The 13,769-nt window shown below is 63.5% G+C and overlaps 1 protein-coding gene across 1 annotated transcript; it reads right to left on the minus strand.

Annotated features, from left to right (window-relative positions):
* Positions 1-792: 792 nt before the first annotated feature.
* TBX1 (T-box transcription factor 1) lies at positions 793-10,700 on the minus strand. Its single transcript, XM_082007627.1, has 8 exons — positions 10,652-10,700; positions 9,023-9,422; positions 5,588-5,689; positions 4,058-4,229; positions 3,734-3,889; positions 2,357-2,424; positions 2,076-2,176; positions 793-1,287 (listed from the first exon to the last, which is right to left on the minus strand). Exons 1-8 carry the CDS (start codon positions 10,683-10,685, stop codon positions 863-865), a joined length of 1,458 nt encoding a protein of 485 aa, XP_081863753.1. The 5' UTR covers positions 10,686-10,700; the 3' UTR covers positions 793-862.
* Positions 10,701-13,769: the final 3,069 nt, after the last annotated feature.

The following is a 13,769-nucleotide window of genomic DNA, read 5'->3' on the forward strand; positions in this document are numbered from 1 at the left end:
CTGTTGCAGTTAAAATGCCCCAAAGAACCACGAAACTCATGAGCAGGTCAGGACCAGGGGCTAAGTGTACAAATAGTTCTGACAGTAAAGATACAAAGCGTTCCCTTATGCTAAACTCAGCTTCCTTTGACAATCTCCTCGAAGAACCACCTCGGCCAACTGTGAACAAGGCCAAGCATCCCCAAGGTAAGAGAGACTTACATTGACATGTGCAGAATTACACTCCATCCCCCGGGCCTGCCAGTGCTGGGGGCTGGTGTCCATGGGTGCTCACACCCAGCCCCGCAGCCCTCCCTGCTCCGTGCTAAATAGTACACATCCCGCTGGGCTGGGAAACACCAGTGGCACCAAAACTGGTGGCAACACCAAATCTCCTAGTGGGCGAGTGAGAAAGGGGAAAAGTCACCTCACCACTGCCGCTTCCCCATCCTCCTACCGCTTCCCAGTGGCCCTACAGTCCTCAGTGCCCGGCGCACTCCTGGGGCACCCACAAGAACAGAGGCGCAGGGGTAGGGAGAAAGGAGATAACGACATATGGCTTCATTTATCAAAGTGCAGCTACGGGTCACACCGCGATAGGGAGCGCCCCAGCCAGCCTCCAACACCACCCCCGATCCCCTCACCACACGCTGCCGTCCGCCCTCACGGCCCGCCGACGGATGAGGAGCGGGACTGGGGCCCCAGCTTCCTGCGATTGGGCTCTCGGTTTGTCGATCAGGTCAAGCTGGCCTATCAGCTCACTCGTAAGGCGGGAAGAGAGGGAAAGGCGGGAAGGGAGGGGAGGACGGTAACGGTCGCGGCACGCGCGGCAGCCGCCAGTCTCTTGCGCCGTCGGCGGCTCCGCGGGGCGTGGGTGGCACCGTTATCTGGGCCCGTAGTCGTAGTTGGCGGGCGCGCCGGCCGACGAGTACATGTTGGCGGCCGCCGCATTCATGTGGTGGTGATGGTGGTGGTGGTGGTAGCTGTGCCCGCGGATGCTGGGGAGGGGGTATGGGGCGGGCCGGCTCTTCGCCCCCAGGTAGTGGTCGTAGGCGGCGGCCGCCGCCGGCGGGTATTTGTAGGGGTGGTGGTGGAGGGGCTCCGAAGCGGCGGGCTCCAGGCGCAGTTCGTGGTGGGGTGGGCTGGGCCGGCCACCGCCCGCGCCGACCAACGGCACCAGACTGCCGCCGCCGCCCGGCAGCGCGGGGCTGAGCACGCGGGACATGAGCTGCTGGTGCGCGGCCTCGGCGTGCAGCGGCGTCCCGCCCGCCGCCTCCCGCTCGTACTCCCGCCGGCTGTCGGCAGCATCTGCGGGGGCACACAGCATCAGCACTGCCGCCCGCGATGGGCCGGGCTTTAAACAATAAATTCAAATAAATAAGAAAGCAGTGCACAAAGATAAAAGCGAGGCTTGCGAGTATGCAGTAGCATGCAGCAGGAACCAGGGCCTGTGGGACAGGACCTTCTGATTGCGGTAGGAGCTGAATTGACTGACAAGCTGGTACACGCCTGAAATTTTTGCAATTGTGTAACACTAAACAAATACAGACTTCCCTTTATTTTGCAGGCCCGGAGTGTGTTGGAAGAAAGGCCCTCGGTTGTCTTTGCAGTTGTTTGCTCTGCGTAATGGAAAAGGAGTCAATGGGCAGAGGTGCTGTTCGACCTGACTGCAGCTCCTGAATGGGAGCCAGTCGACCCTGAACACGCTGCCGAGGTGCATTAAAGGGGCAGCGCGAGGAGGAGCCAGTGGCCATCGCTGCATCCCTGCCTGAAAAGCTGAACCTGCTGCCGAAAAGTCAGAAATGGAACACTAAAGGAACAGGGCGGTGTTTTTTAAAGCAGCAAAGTTCCTTAAGCACAACAACATTAAGCATTTCAGAGCTACGAAGAATGAATTAGGCTACAAAGGTGGCTATTTTTGTTTAAAAAGTAGGTGGTAGCGCAAAGCTCATTAGCCGTAGAGCCATGCCTGCTGCAGGCAGCTGTGCACCAGCATGGCGGTGCAAGGCTGGCCCCAAGCACACAGGCACTGAGGTTGGCTGTTTGGGCCAGCAGGTCCAGGGTGACAGGCTGGTCTGGCCACTGGGGGCTCTCACCTTTCTCTGTCCCGTTCTGGTGGGCCGGGGAAGACACTGGATTCCGGGATCTGGCAAAAGCACTCATGAGAGGAAGGGCCCCTGGCCTGTGATTCCTGGGCCTGGAAGAAGAAGGGGAGAAATGACAACAGAATGAGCACTTGGAGCATTGCTGCTGTGAGCTGCAGCTGGCAAACGGGGCCCAAGCCAGCATACCTCAAACTCCATGCAAGCCTTATGCAAAAGTAAGCTGGGCAGGTGAGCGTGGGGTGTAGTCATGGTCAATAAAGACACAGCCTTACCAGTCCTCAGGGTCGCAGTCTCTGAATCCCTTGGCAAAAGGGTTGCTGGCGATCTTTAGCTGCGTGATCTGTAAGGAGAAGCAGGGAAATGTCTCCAAGTGGTATTCATGGGGCTCCCTGGTCAGACAGTGAGGATGTCCCTGAGTGGGCTTTGGGACTCAGTGGTGCCTGGTGTAACAGAGAGGGCCCAGGTGGCCCATCGAGCTGGGACGCGCTCTGCTGCAGAGCAGAAACACGTGCTTTCCCTCTGTTAGAAAATGTGGGCTTGTATGCTATCTAATATGTGTTCAAGGCAAAGGGAGAGGCAGCCCGAGTCGGGTGCAAAAGCTGTGTAAATGCACTTGTAAGAAAATGCCACATTATATGGGTCACCACCAGAGCAGCTAAGACAAATCACTGGATAAATCATACTTACGTATTTATTTAATTCACCGGGGAGAAGGCAGGACATTTTCTATATTTAAGCAAATCCACGGATAAAGTATGTGATTGTGAGTTTCCGGAATGGGTTGAAAAACAAACTTTAAGCCCCCCAGTGACAGTTCCAGCCTTAGAGGTCAAACTGATAGAAAGCAGGAGAAAAAGAGCAGCTGTCCAGAGCCATCAGGCGAATGCCAGCCGGGGAGGGACTCTGCAGCCCCTTAAAGGCACAGCCTTGCTCTGGTCCGACTGCAGCACCCCAGGGAGCCCCGGGTGGGTGTACTCGGAGCCGCTGCAGAGGCCGGCACTGCCAGCTGCTGGGGGACAGCCCCTCCAGCCAGCCCCAGCCGGGGCTGCGGCATCAGTGCAGAGCGAGGCAGTTTGGAGCAGCGCTGAGAAGCCCCCTCTATGAAATCGTATTTGCACTCGTGGCTGGGATTCCTGCTCTTTACATTGCACTGATGCAATTTAAAGAAGCAATTGGATTAACTGCTGCCCAGAAATCCTCATCAGATTAGGGGGGGTGGGTTGTTTTGTTTCGTTTTCTTTCGGTTTTTAAGCTATAATTGTACTCTGGGAAGGACTAGACCGCCGCGAGCTTAGAGAAGTAAAATCGCAAATTTATCCAAACAAATTGGGAGTCACGTTTGGCAGCGGGAAGCCTGTTGTTTTCCTGCTAGCCCTGGTCTGGGGTTCACATAGGTAACAAGGGCCCTCCGGGCGGGGGGGAGCGGGTGATGGGGCTGCAGCTCACGTCGCTTCCCCGGCGTGCAGCGGTGCAGCTCTGCGCAGCCCCCGGCTATCGGGTTCCTTCCGCTGCCCCGGAATGGGTTTAGCAGATGGGGAGGAGGCAGCGGGGATGCCCCCAGACACCCCCACCCTGAGCCAGCACCCTGGCACCTCCGGGGTGACCCCAAGCCCCCTCTTTCGTTGCCCAGGGCCCCACTGCCGCCTCACCCGGTGGTTCTGGTAGGCAGTCACAGCCGTGAAGCGCGTCTCCTCGAAGACGAAGGTTTTGAAGTTCTCCTCCGCATATTTCTCGCTGTCTTTCCGGGGGTCCACGTAGACCACGTGAAAACGCGGCTGGTATCTGTGCATGGAGTTCAAAATGATCTGAATGATAAAATGAGCAAGGAGACAATAACTGATCCAGGCGGAGCATCGAGAGAGGAGAGCGGGCAGGGGAGGGGTGCGGGCAGGGGCACCCCACGGGAATCCCGGCGCAGGGAGCTCCCCCCTGGTGCAGCCCCATGTTTGACACCTTTCCTCGGGAACACTTACATGCCCGTTGTCATCCAGCAAGTTGTTGGTCAGTTTGAGTTTATCGAAGGAAACAATCTGCTTCATCCACTGCGCCCCTTTCGCCGGGGAGTCCGGGTGGTAATGCACCCTCCCGGGGGTGGCGGGGTCGGCTTTGCCGGCCACCAGCCAGGAGGAGCTGTGGAAGGCATACCTGCCGGGAGGGGAGGGCACCCTCAGCCGCAGCCCGGGGGTCCCCGCAGCAGGGTCCGGCTTGGGAGGGTCCCCGGCCCGGGAAGGGGAAGGACCACCTCCCCCCTCACTCCCGCTTCCTACAGCAATGAGAGGAACGAGCTCTTCCCCACAGCCAGACTCACGGCGGGGCGGCGGGAATGGGGATAATACTTTAACAGGTCGCCAGTGGAACTGGCAGGAGAGAAATCTGCAGGACAGAGGAAATTTGTAGCTACCTGCACAGATTTGTGAGAGAAGCTGCAAAAGCTCCCCCTTTCTCCAAAAAGAGAGGGTGAAAGGGAGCCCACTATACAGTAACATTCTGGCCTTAAGCAAAGAGAGGAAATTTATGTGTAGATTAATAGCAGGTCCGGAGTTTAGCAGCCTTGTTTCATTCTTTCAAAGTACATATTCAACAGTAACATTTAAAACAGAGAAACCGATCTTCTATACACGTGTTTAGTTTAAAAGCCAGTGTTTGCACAGGCGGAATTAGACACCATTGGACTCGAGCAGAAACATTACTTTTTAAAGATATACTCAATTGGATGTTATATATCCCACTTCCCTTGACAAGCAAACATTTCTAGGACGCCCTGAGAATTTGGATATCTGTCTAAATATTTATATATCGGACCCTGCGATTCCTACGCGGGCTGCCTGCTCGGCATCCTGATCTGAAGCTAAATACATAATGCGCCTTTCACTGTCTTTAAATTAAAGGGGTTGCGAACCAGACCGCATGGCTGCCTTGCGAGCTGCCGCTTTCCAAGGCCTCCCTACGCTGCTGCGGGAGACAAGGACAGGGGTTTTGTGGCTCGCACGGCCGCTGCCTTTCCAGAGCACAAGCCCCGCTCTCCGCCCCAGGCACCCAGCAGGCTCCCCGGCGGGCACGGCGCAGCCGCAGGGCCGGCACCCCCGGACCACCTGCCCCAGCCGAGTGGTCGCGGCAGTCGAGGAGCACCGGGGACCTTCGTTAAGGGGGAACGGGCGTTTGCCAGGTGGAGACGGGGAGCGGCGGGACGGGGAGGACTTTTCTGAGCAGGGCGAGGCGGCTCCGGCCCTGCCGCCCCGCGGGACCCTGCTCTCCTGCCCGCCCCGGCCCTTGTGCGAAGGGCGAGGGGGCCCTGCGGGTCCGCACCGCCCCTGGCCCCAAACTCGTCGCAACGGTGTGAAACAAACCCCAGGGCGGCCGCATCCCGCGTCTCCTCCTCGTCTCGCACCGGCACGTGTGGGGCCCAGGGGCGCATCCCCGAGCCCCGGGAGGGCCGGGGGCGGGCGGCGACTAGCCGGCCCCTACAGCGCCGAGCACCGCGGGGTGGGCAGGGTGTTACTTGCCGGTAGCGCTTGTCGTCCACGGGGACGAAATCCATGAGGAGCATGTAGTCAGCCATGGGGTCCATGCCGAATATCTTCACCTGGAAGGTGGGGAACATGCGCCTGGCACAGAGAGGAGAGAGGAGAGATGAGCTGAAGGGCAGCGGGGAGCCCCGAGGGGCCGAGGGTGCCCGGGGGTGCTCAGGGCCGGGTGCGGGATCCCCGCAGCCCTCCCGGCCCTTCACTTCCAGCTGCCCGGCGCACGCCCGGTTGCGATGTCATGTCCCCTCGGAGGAACCCTCGGCCCGAACAGGAGGAAAAGGTAGATGCTGCCGGGCAGCGTGAGGAGAGGGTCTGCCGTGGTCCCCGGCCCCCAGCAGCATCCCGAAGGACGAGCCGGGGCAGCGCTGGGCGACCCTGCTTCTCCATCGTCTCCAGGACCGCCTGTGTCGGACACCCGGTATGCCCCGCCACGGCAGTACGCAGAGGCTGGGGGGAAGCAGAGCCCCCGCCTCCACCATGGGGAGACACAAGTGAAGAGAATTTCCTCCCTGCGGTTTCCCCATCCCTCCAGCTGAGCTGATTTGAGGCAGACGCAAGGCACTACCCCGTCTCCGGACCCACACCCGAGCCGGGGGGTGAGCCCTGGGAGGCTCGGGCAGCCCGGGGGGGGCACGTCTAGAACCTCCTGCGGGCGAGGTGAGTGAACCGAGTTCCCACTTCTGCAGCTTCTGCCCCCTCCAAATCTGTGCCCGTTTTAAAACAGCAGTTCCGGCAGCAGCGTGGTCCTTGCGGCCAGCGGGAGACCCCCGGCAGCCCGGAGGGGCAACGGCAGCCCCCGGCTGCAGGGACTGGGGCGTAGCTGGGAGCTCCCAGCGAGCCCCGACCCGGCTCCCGGTCGGGATCCCTGTCCCGCACCTTTGCGGGGGTGAAAGGAGAGCGGGAAGGCGGACGGGGCTCTCGGGCAGGGCACGTCGGCCCTCGGGGCTGTCCCCGCTGCTCTGCTCCGTGCAGACCCCCGGGGACTCCAGGCTAAGCCGGGGGCCCGGGTCCCAGGCTCAGAAAGGGCAAGATTCCTCCGAGGGGCTGCGGGGCAAACGCGATCGGCGGTGGGCTAAGGGAAGGGGCCGGGGCGGCCCAACGCTCCCTCCCTCTGCACAGCGCGGGGACAGGGCCTGGCCCGCGACTCCCAGCGGGACGCGCCGAAGATGCGCCCTCGCGTCGGGGCTCGTTACGGCTGCGGTTTTGTTTGATTTTTTTTTTCCTCCCCGAGTAGGAAACGAAGCGAGCGACAGCGGGCGGCATTGCGGGAAGAGGGTTTGCAGCCGTTGAAAAACCAAACTCCCAACACCCCCTGAAAAAACAATCCGATCAAAGGCGGACATCGAGACCCCCCCCCCGGCTCAGTCTCGGGGCACACGGCCGGACCTGCTGTGCGGCTTCCCGGGGCTTTTTTGGTTGTGTGCCGCTGTTCGCCACCGAGGAGAGACTGCCTGCCTTCACCGCGGCCAGGACGGTGGGACAGCGGGGTTCTGGCCCCGCAGCTCCGTCCAGTCCGGGCCCGGCACTGCCGGGCAGCATCAGGATCGGGCGGCTGCGCCTCCTTCTCTGTAACGCTTTAGCAAACTCTGGAGGACGTTTCCAATCGCTCCCTCTGTTATTATTATTTTTAAAGGTGTAAAAGCCCCCATTAGCTCCAGTTCCGGTGTTTCTTGTTTTAAAACTTGGTTTTAAAACAAACAATCTGAGAGGATAAGACCCACCTAGACAAACAGCAGGGCCAGCCCAGAGGCGCTGGAGAGAACAGGCTTCGGAGCGCCTTCCCTGAGCCTTTTCCTGCTGGTTTTGCCCCTTTTTCTCCTGGTTTTTACCCGCCTGTCTATAGATTTGACGGCATCATAAAATCAAACGAAGAGGAGAAGGAAAGCAAGCCCCCTGGTTCAAATCGAGTTGGTTCGTTTCCAAGCCCTTTTGGAGTGGTGTACTTGCAATCTTTTCGCTGTCCCGGGAAGGCGAAGACAAGTCAGATCGAAGAGCTCCTGTTTGCAGAGAGCCTCCGCCCGGAGCCTGAACGACCTTTTCCGCTAAGGAAAGCAGCGCCGAGCCCGGCGCCGGGCTCAGGGGCCGCGGCCGGAGGCTCCGGGCTGAGCGACCCGGCGCCGGCACCGTCTGCGGGAAATCACGCCCGGGTCCCGCAGCGCAGCGCCGGGCCCTCCGCCGGCTGCTTTTCCACCGGGCATCACGGTGATTTTGTTATTTTAGTAAATTGCTATTTTTTTAAGCAACTGTGTACATATAAATATATTTCATTTTTTGCACTATCGGGACCCTCAAAACCGCTGGAGGGAGAGCGGGAGCGCACGGCCGCGGTCACCACTTGTGCTGGGCCCTTTCAGAGCGGAGCCCTTCTCCCCACGGCGACAGGGGCTGTGGCAGTGCCGCCTTCCCCGGGGCTGCCTGAGAGCAAGCACCGGGGGATGTGTTAATTTATTTGTTTTTCTTTTCTCCTCCCCCCGCGCCGGATCTCTTTAAATCAAGGGAAGAGACCAGAGCCCGAGCAATGCTCTCCCCCCCACAAAGGCAGCGTTTGCCCGGAGCCTGCGTGGGGAGAGCTCTGCCTGAGCCGCCACGGCGCTTCGCGGCGATCGCAATCAAATGCGGTAACTAAAAACCGTAATTGGGGCTTCTCTTCCCCCCACATGTTTTGCTCGTTTCTAACGCGGTCGCATCAGCCGCTTCTTTTGTTCCCCGGCCGGGAGCGGGGTCTGGCCCCGGCTCGCCGAGCCGCCGGCGGGGCCGCGCTGCGGCGGCCGGAGCAGGGCTGAGGAGAGCCGGACTCAGCCGGGCTCCTTGCTCGATGGTCGGGAAATGCAACCGTCCTGGAGGACGTTTCATGGTGCAGAATTAGGGTCTGTTTGCGTCCCCGCCGGAAAAAGAAGATCTACCCGTACTAAAAATTTCTTTAGTTACAGGTATCGCACGGGTTGGTTTGATAGCTTCTTCTTGTCCCCGACCCCCCCCCCCCCCCCCGCCGTTGCTGTCCTCCCCGGGAGCAGAGTGTCCTCCGCAAACACGGATTTCACTCCCGTGCGGGGTAGCCGACAGCCGAAAGCGGCAGCCCGGGACCGGAGCCCGGCGGTGGAGCGGACGGCGCGGCTCCCGCGGGCCGCCCTGTCCGCTGCCCGCCTCGGCTGCGGCCCGCAGGAACCGCGCGTCCTTCGCCGCAGCACCCGCGGCCTTCGCGGATTTCGCCCCGGGAGAAGCGGGAGGATCAAGTGACGGCACCGCCGGGCCCGGCCGCCCCTCAGCTCACCCTGGGACAGCGTCGATTTTCCCCCTAAATCCGCGAGGCCAACCGCCTCCGGCCGGGCCCGCGGCCCGGCTCTCCCCTCCCAGCCAGCCTGGCTGCCCGCCGCCCGGGGGAGCGGCCAGAGAGCTCGGGGGCTTCGCACTGACCTGCCGGCCTTGGTGACGATCATCTCGGTGCCCAGCTGGTTGAACTCGTCCCACAGCGCCTTCATCTCCAGCTGGACACTCACGTTGGACACCTTCGGGTTCTTCTTCACCGGCGCCTTGGCCGCGGCGGCCGCCCCCGCGGAGCAGCCCGAGACGGCGGTCGGCCCGGCGGCGGCTGCCCCGGTGCCCTCGGGCGGCTCGGGGCCTGGAGGCGGCGGGTTGGCCCCGGCCGCCGCCCCGCCGAAGGGGTAGCCGTGCTGGGGCGGCGGGTGCGGGTGCTGCTGAGCCGTGCAGGGCTCGTAGTGCGGCGGCTCATGCTGTCCGTACGGGTCCCCCGGGGAGGGGGAGAGGTGGTACCCCCCGGAGGCGCTCAGGCTGCTCAGGCTGTTGGCCGTGAAAGCTGCAACATCGCAAAAATGGGACAGCTGGGTGAGCCAGGGGCTGGAGATAGCTGAAATCATTCCAAAAACAGGCGGTCAGGGCTCCGCTCCGGCTCCCGCTTCCCCCCCCCGCCAGCTCCGCACCGCTCCGCGCGGCCCCCGCCTCCGCGCCTCGCCGGCTCCGCGGGGTGCCCTCCGCCTCCTCTCCTGCCCCGCGCCCAGCCCAGCGGGGCGCCTCCCCCTTTCCGCTTTGCTTGGCCCCAGCCCCGCTCCCCCCGGGGCAGGCGGGGAGCTCGCTGCTCCCGCTGCCTGCCTGATTCGGCTCTCCTTTTTTTTTTCTCCCCCTTTTTTTTCCTTTTTCTTTTTTTTTTCTTTGCAAATCCGAGAGATCTACCAAGAGCCGAGGCGGTGCACAGCCCGTGCTATCTCTGCAGAAGGCCTCCCTTGCCGCAGACGACTTGGGACAAAGCAAACTCCCCCTCTACCCCCCCCCCAAAAAAAAGAAAAAAAAAAAGAGGAGGAGCGGGGGAACTCAAAGAAAGAAACCGGTTCTTATTTCCGTGTAGCTACGGAGCTGCAGGTAACGTCCCTCGCTTTGGGGCCGCGGCTGAGAGGGGAAGACGGTCTGGTTTAGCAGTCCCCCCTTCTTTCCATCCCCGGGCGAGAAAGGGGGAACAGACAGGGGCCAGAGCAAAACTCCGGGTGCGCGACCAGGGGCGCCGGGGCGGCCCCGGCCATGCAACCCTCGGCCGCCGGCCCGAGCGGGCCCTGCGGCTCATGACAGGCCGCCCTGGGGGGCGGACGCGGCTCCTTCGGATCCCCTCCGATGCTGAAAGACTCCTCGGGATGCTGGGGGGGGGGTCTTACGTTATTTGCGCCGCAGCCCCCAGGCCGGCCAAAGGCTGCAGAGCCGGCGGCGGCCGAGCCCCGGCCCGGCGCTGCCCCGCGCACAGCCGGCGCTGTCGGAGGATGCTCCAGCACCTCCGAGGCGACGCGGGCCCCAGCGGCGGAGCCGTCGGAAGCCGCCACCGGGGCACAGGCAGAGCCGGGCTCTCCAAGGGAGGGCTGCGGGGGCCCGGGCGTGCCAAGGAGCACGGCAAAGCCCACTCCGACCGGCCCCGCGGGCAGGCCGCGCGCCGTGCGCTCCCCGCCGGCCCTGCCACCGGGCCGGGGACGCGTGAAAACACTCCGAGACGCGGTGGCGGGGGTCTCGTCCCCGCAGCGCTGCGGGGCCGAGCGCGGCGCTCACCTTCCATGTCCCTGGTGACGGTGCTGAAGTGCATCTTCTGCGAGCGGCAGGCGGGGCGGGCGGGCGCGCTGCGGCGGCCGCGGCGCTCCTCCAGCGCTCCCTTCCCTGCTTCGGCGGCGGCGGCGACTGAAATCAGAGAGGCGATACTGAAAGCATTTGCCTTGGGAGACAGAGGGCTGTTTTCGTCCATAGGGGAGACACCAATGCAGGAGCGGCAGCCGCGGCAGCCTCCCACCACGAGCCCCCCCTCCCACCCCCTTACTCCCCTCCTTTCTACCGCACCATCCAGGGAGGTGCGAGCGAGACCCCCCTCCTTCCAGGCGGGGGAGGGGGGGGGGGAAGCTTAGGAAAAAAAATGAAAAACCAACAGAAAACAACCCAAACCCCCTGTACCCCCCTGGGGAGCAAGAAACTTCCCCGGGGCCCTTTGCAGCCAGCGCCGAGCACCGCAACGGCCGGATCAAGTCCTGTCAGCGGGAGGGGACCGGGGAGGAATAAACAAATAACCCCACGAATTTCTTCCCCGGGGTCTCAGTTTCTCTCCCCTCAACTCCGTTCCCTGCGATTTATTAATTTATTTTCTCTCTTCCCTTCCCCCCAGCCACCACCTCCTGCTTCTCTCCCCCGTCCCCTCCTTTTCTCCCGCACGCAGGGAAAGTGGCTCCCTTATAGGCGCTTTCCCCCATTCAGTGGCTGGGAGGCGTCACATGGAAGCCGGGGGTGTTTGCCTGCAGAAGCGGCGGCGGCGGCGGCGAAAGCGAAGTGAAACTCCTGCCGAGACGGTGTCAAAGGGCTGGGGAGGCCCTTCCCCGCCTCCCGGGCACGGCGAACGGCCGGCGGGGAGGGATGGGATGTGCTGCGGGGCGGGCGGAGGGGCCGGCGGTGTCAATCACGGCGCAGGGAGCCGGCCGACGGGAAGGGAAGAGCTGAGCCCAGCCGAGCCGAGCCCGGCGTCACGCTGCGGATGTCCGGCACCGAGAGGGGGGATTACTCCTTTCCTCCGGCCCGCATCCACCGCGGGGCTGCCCCGGCCCGGCCGTGGGGACTCGGCGGCCGCGGGAGCTCGCAGCCCGAGCCGCCGCAGCGGCCGGGTGCCTGGCACGTCGAGGTGCGCTGCGGGAGCCTCGTCGGAGCGGGATGGGATCCCCAGCCCCGGGCCACCGCATGCCCAAAGCACTCGCCGGCGTTGGAGCATTTCCTTCGCCGAAAAAAAAGCGGAGAAAACGGGAAGGAACCAGCGGGGCGGCGGGCGAGCCCTGGTCCGGGCCGGCGTGAGAGCCCGCTCCGTCGGCGGCACCTGCACGGCCTGCCTGGTCCGAGGGCCGCTCTCCCGCGGTTCCCCTCCCTGCCCCGGCTGGGATGAGGAGCTACTCACCGCCCGGCACCGGCCCCTCGGAGCGCCGCGGCGTCCCCCGGGCCCTTCCTCCGCATCGGCTCGGGGCGAGGCGGCGCGCCTGCCCCGCCGGGCCCGGACTGGCCTGGCCCCGATCCCAGAGCCGGTCCCAGCCCCGGTGCCGGTCCCTCCGGGTGGGTGGCTGCACCGAGGTCCCGGGGGAAATGCCCCGACGGGACGGGCGGAGCCGTAGGGCGCGCCGGTGGCTACCGCCGCGATGGGGGTTGCATAACCCGAGCGATGCGCGGGGAGCCGGAGTGAGCAAGCGGGTTATATATAGCTGCCCTGTCTGTAGCCTGCGGGGCTTGATTCTTCTGTTGAAATATTATCTTTGGATGTGGTAAAAATATTTGCAGAGAAAAATCTAGACTACTCTTACATATTTGAGCATATGTTCCTGCAGCTAACGGCATACGGGCAGAGCGTGACACGACCGGCGTTTTGTTTCTTCGCGGCTGCTGGCAGCGCGGCTCCCGGCCGGGGCAGTTCCTACTCCGGGCCCGGGGAAAAGCCACCGAGAAGAATGTTCGGGTGCTGACCCGCGCTGCTTAACTGGCGGCAACACAAGGAGGAGGGGAGGGGATTTCGTTAGGACACCTCGGGGCACTACCGGAGGAAAGCGAGGAGCCGCGGGTGCGAGCTGCACACCGCCTGCGGGAGCTCAATGGCTGATGCGGGCGGGACGTGGGGCGCCGGCCCCTTCCCCGGGGTGTGCGTGGCTCTGGGCAGCCTCTGTCCCAAGAGGAAATAAAATATTCCTCCCTGGAAATTCAGATCAGCCCCGAATCCAGCGCCCCGGCAGAGTCGGGGAGCTCGGTGTTGCTGCCCCTGCCTTGCTTGCTCGCACCGTTTCCCAGGTTTATCCCTTTTTCCTGCCCGGCTCCTTAGGCAAAGCCCCAGCTGGAAGCGGCGCAACGCGGGGCAGCCCGGGCGCGGCCGGGCCCCTCGGCCTGTTCCGCCCGCCCGGCGGGGCCGCGACTGAATGGCCTCAGCCGGGGGTCGCCGCCGAGCCGCGGAACTGCAGCCCTGAAACCCCAAATCCCGGAGAGGATACCCCGCCGCCCCGCTCCCACAGCCAGTGCCCGGCCTCCCCGGCCGCGCGGGATTCACACACGCGTGAGCGGCGCCGGGCGGAGCTGAGACGACGGGAGGGCGAAACCAGCCCCGGCAGCGGCAGAGCAAACCCGAGGGAGCGGGTGGCACGGCGCTGTGCTGCACACGGGATCCTCCTGCACCCCTAAAAGGGCCTAAACCCAGGGGCCGCTTTTGCCAGGCGTCTCGCCTAGTCCCGCAGGCGTTTGTCCCGTTGCCCGGCCGCCTCGCATGGCCGGAGCACTGCAAAGAGCATCCAGCCTCGACGAGGGGCTGCTAACCCCGCCGTTAGCGGTACTGCTCTGCCCCCGGCTCTGCAGTCGTCCCTGGGTCAGCGCGGGGGAATGGAGCCCTGTCGGAAGGGCACCAGGGACCGGGCGAGGGGGGTTTCTCTGCTGCCCCCAGCTCACGCCTCGCCCGAGCAGGTGGGAGGGGAGGTCGGGGTTGTCCGGCCGCCTCTCCGCCGGGAACGGCTCCGCGCTGCGGAAACGCCGAGAGGTCGACGAGGGGGAGAGGGGCAGGACCCCCCTCCGCGGACAAACGTCTGGTTCTCCCGAAACGCTCGGGCCCCGGCGGTGCAAAAGCCCGTGGCAGCACCGCGGAAAGCAGTGCGTTGTAACGATTCCCCATGTC

The sequence above is a fragment of the Phaethon aethereus genome (assembly GCF_964289735.1).
Source record: "Phaethon aethereus genome assembly, chromosome: 17".
In the NCBI taxonomy this organism is placed as follows: Eukaryota; Metazoa; Chordata; class Aves; order Phaethontiformes; family Phaethontidae; genus Phaethon; species Phaethon aethereus.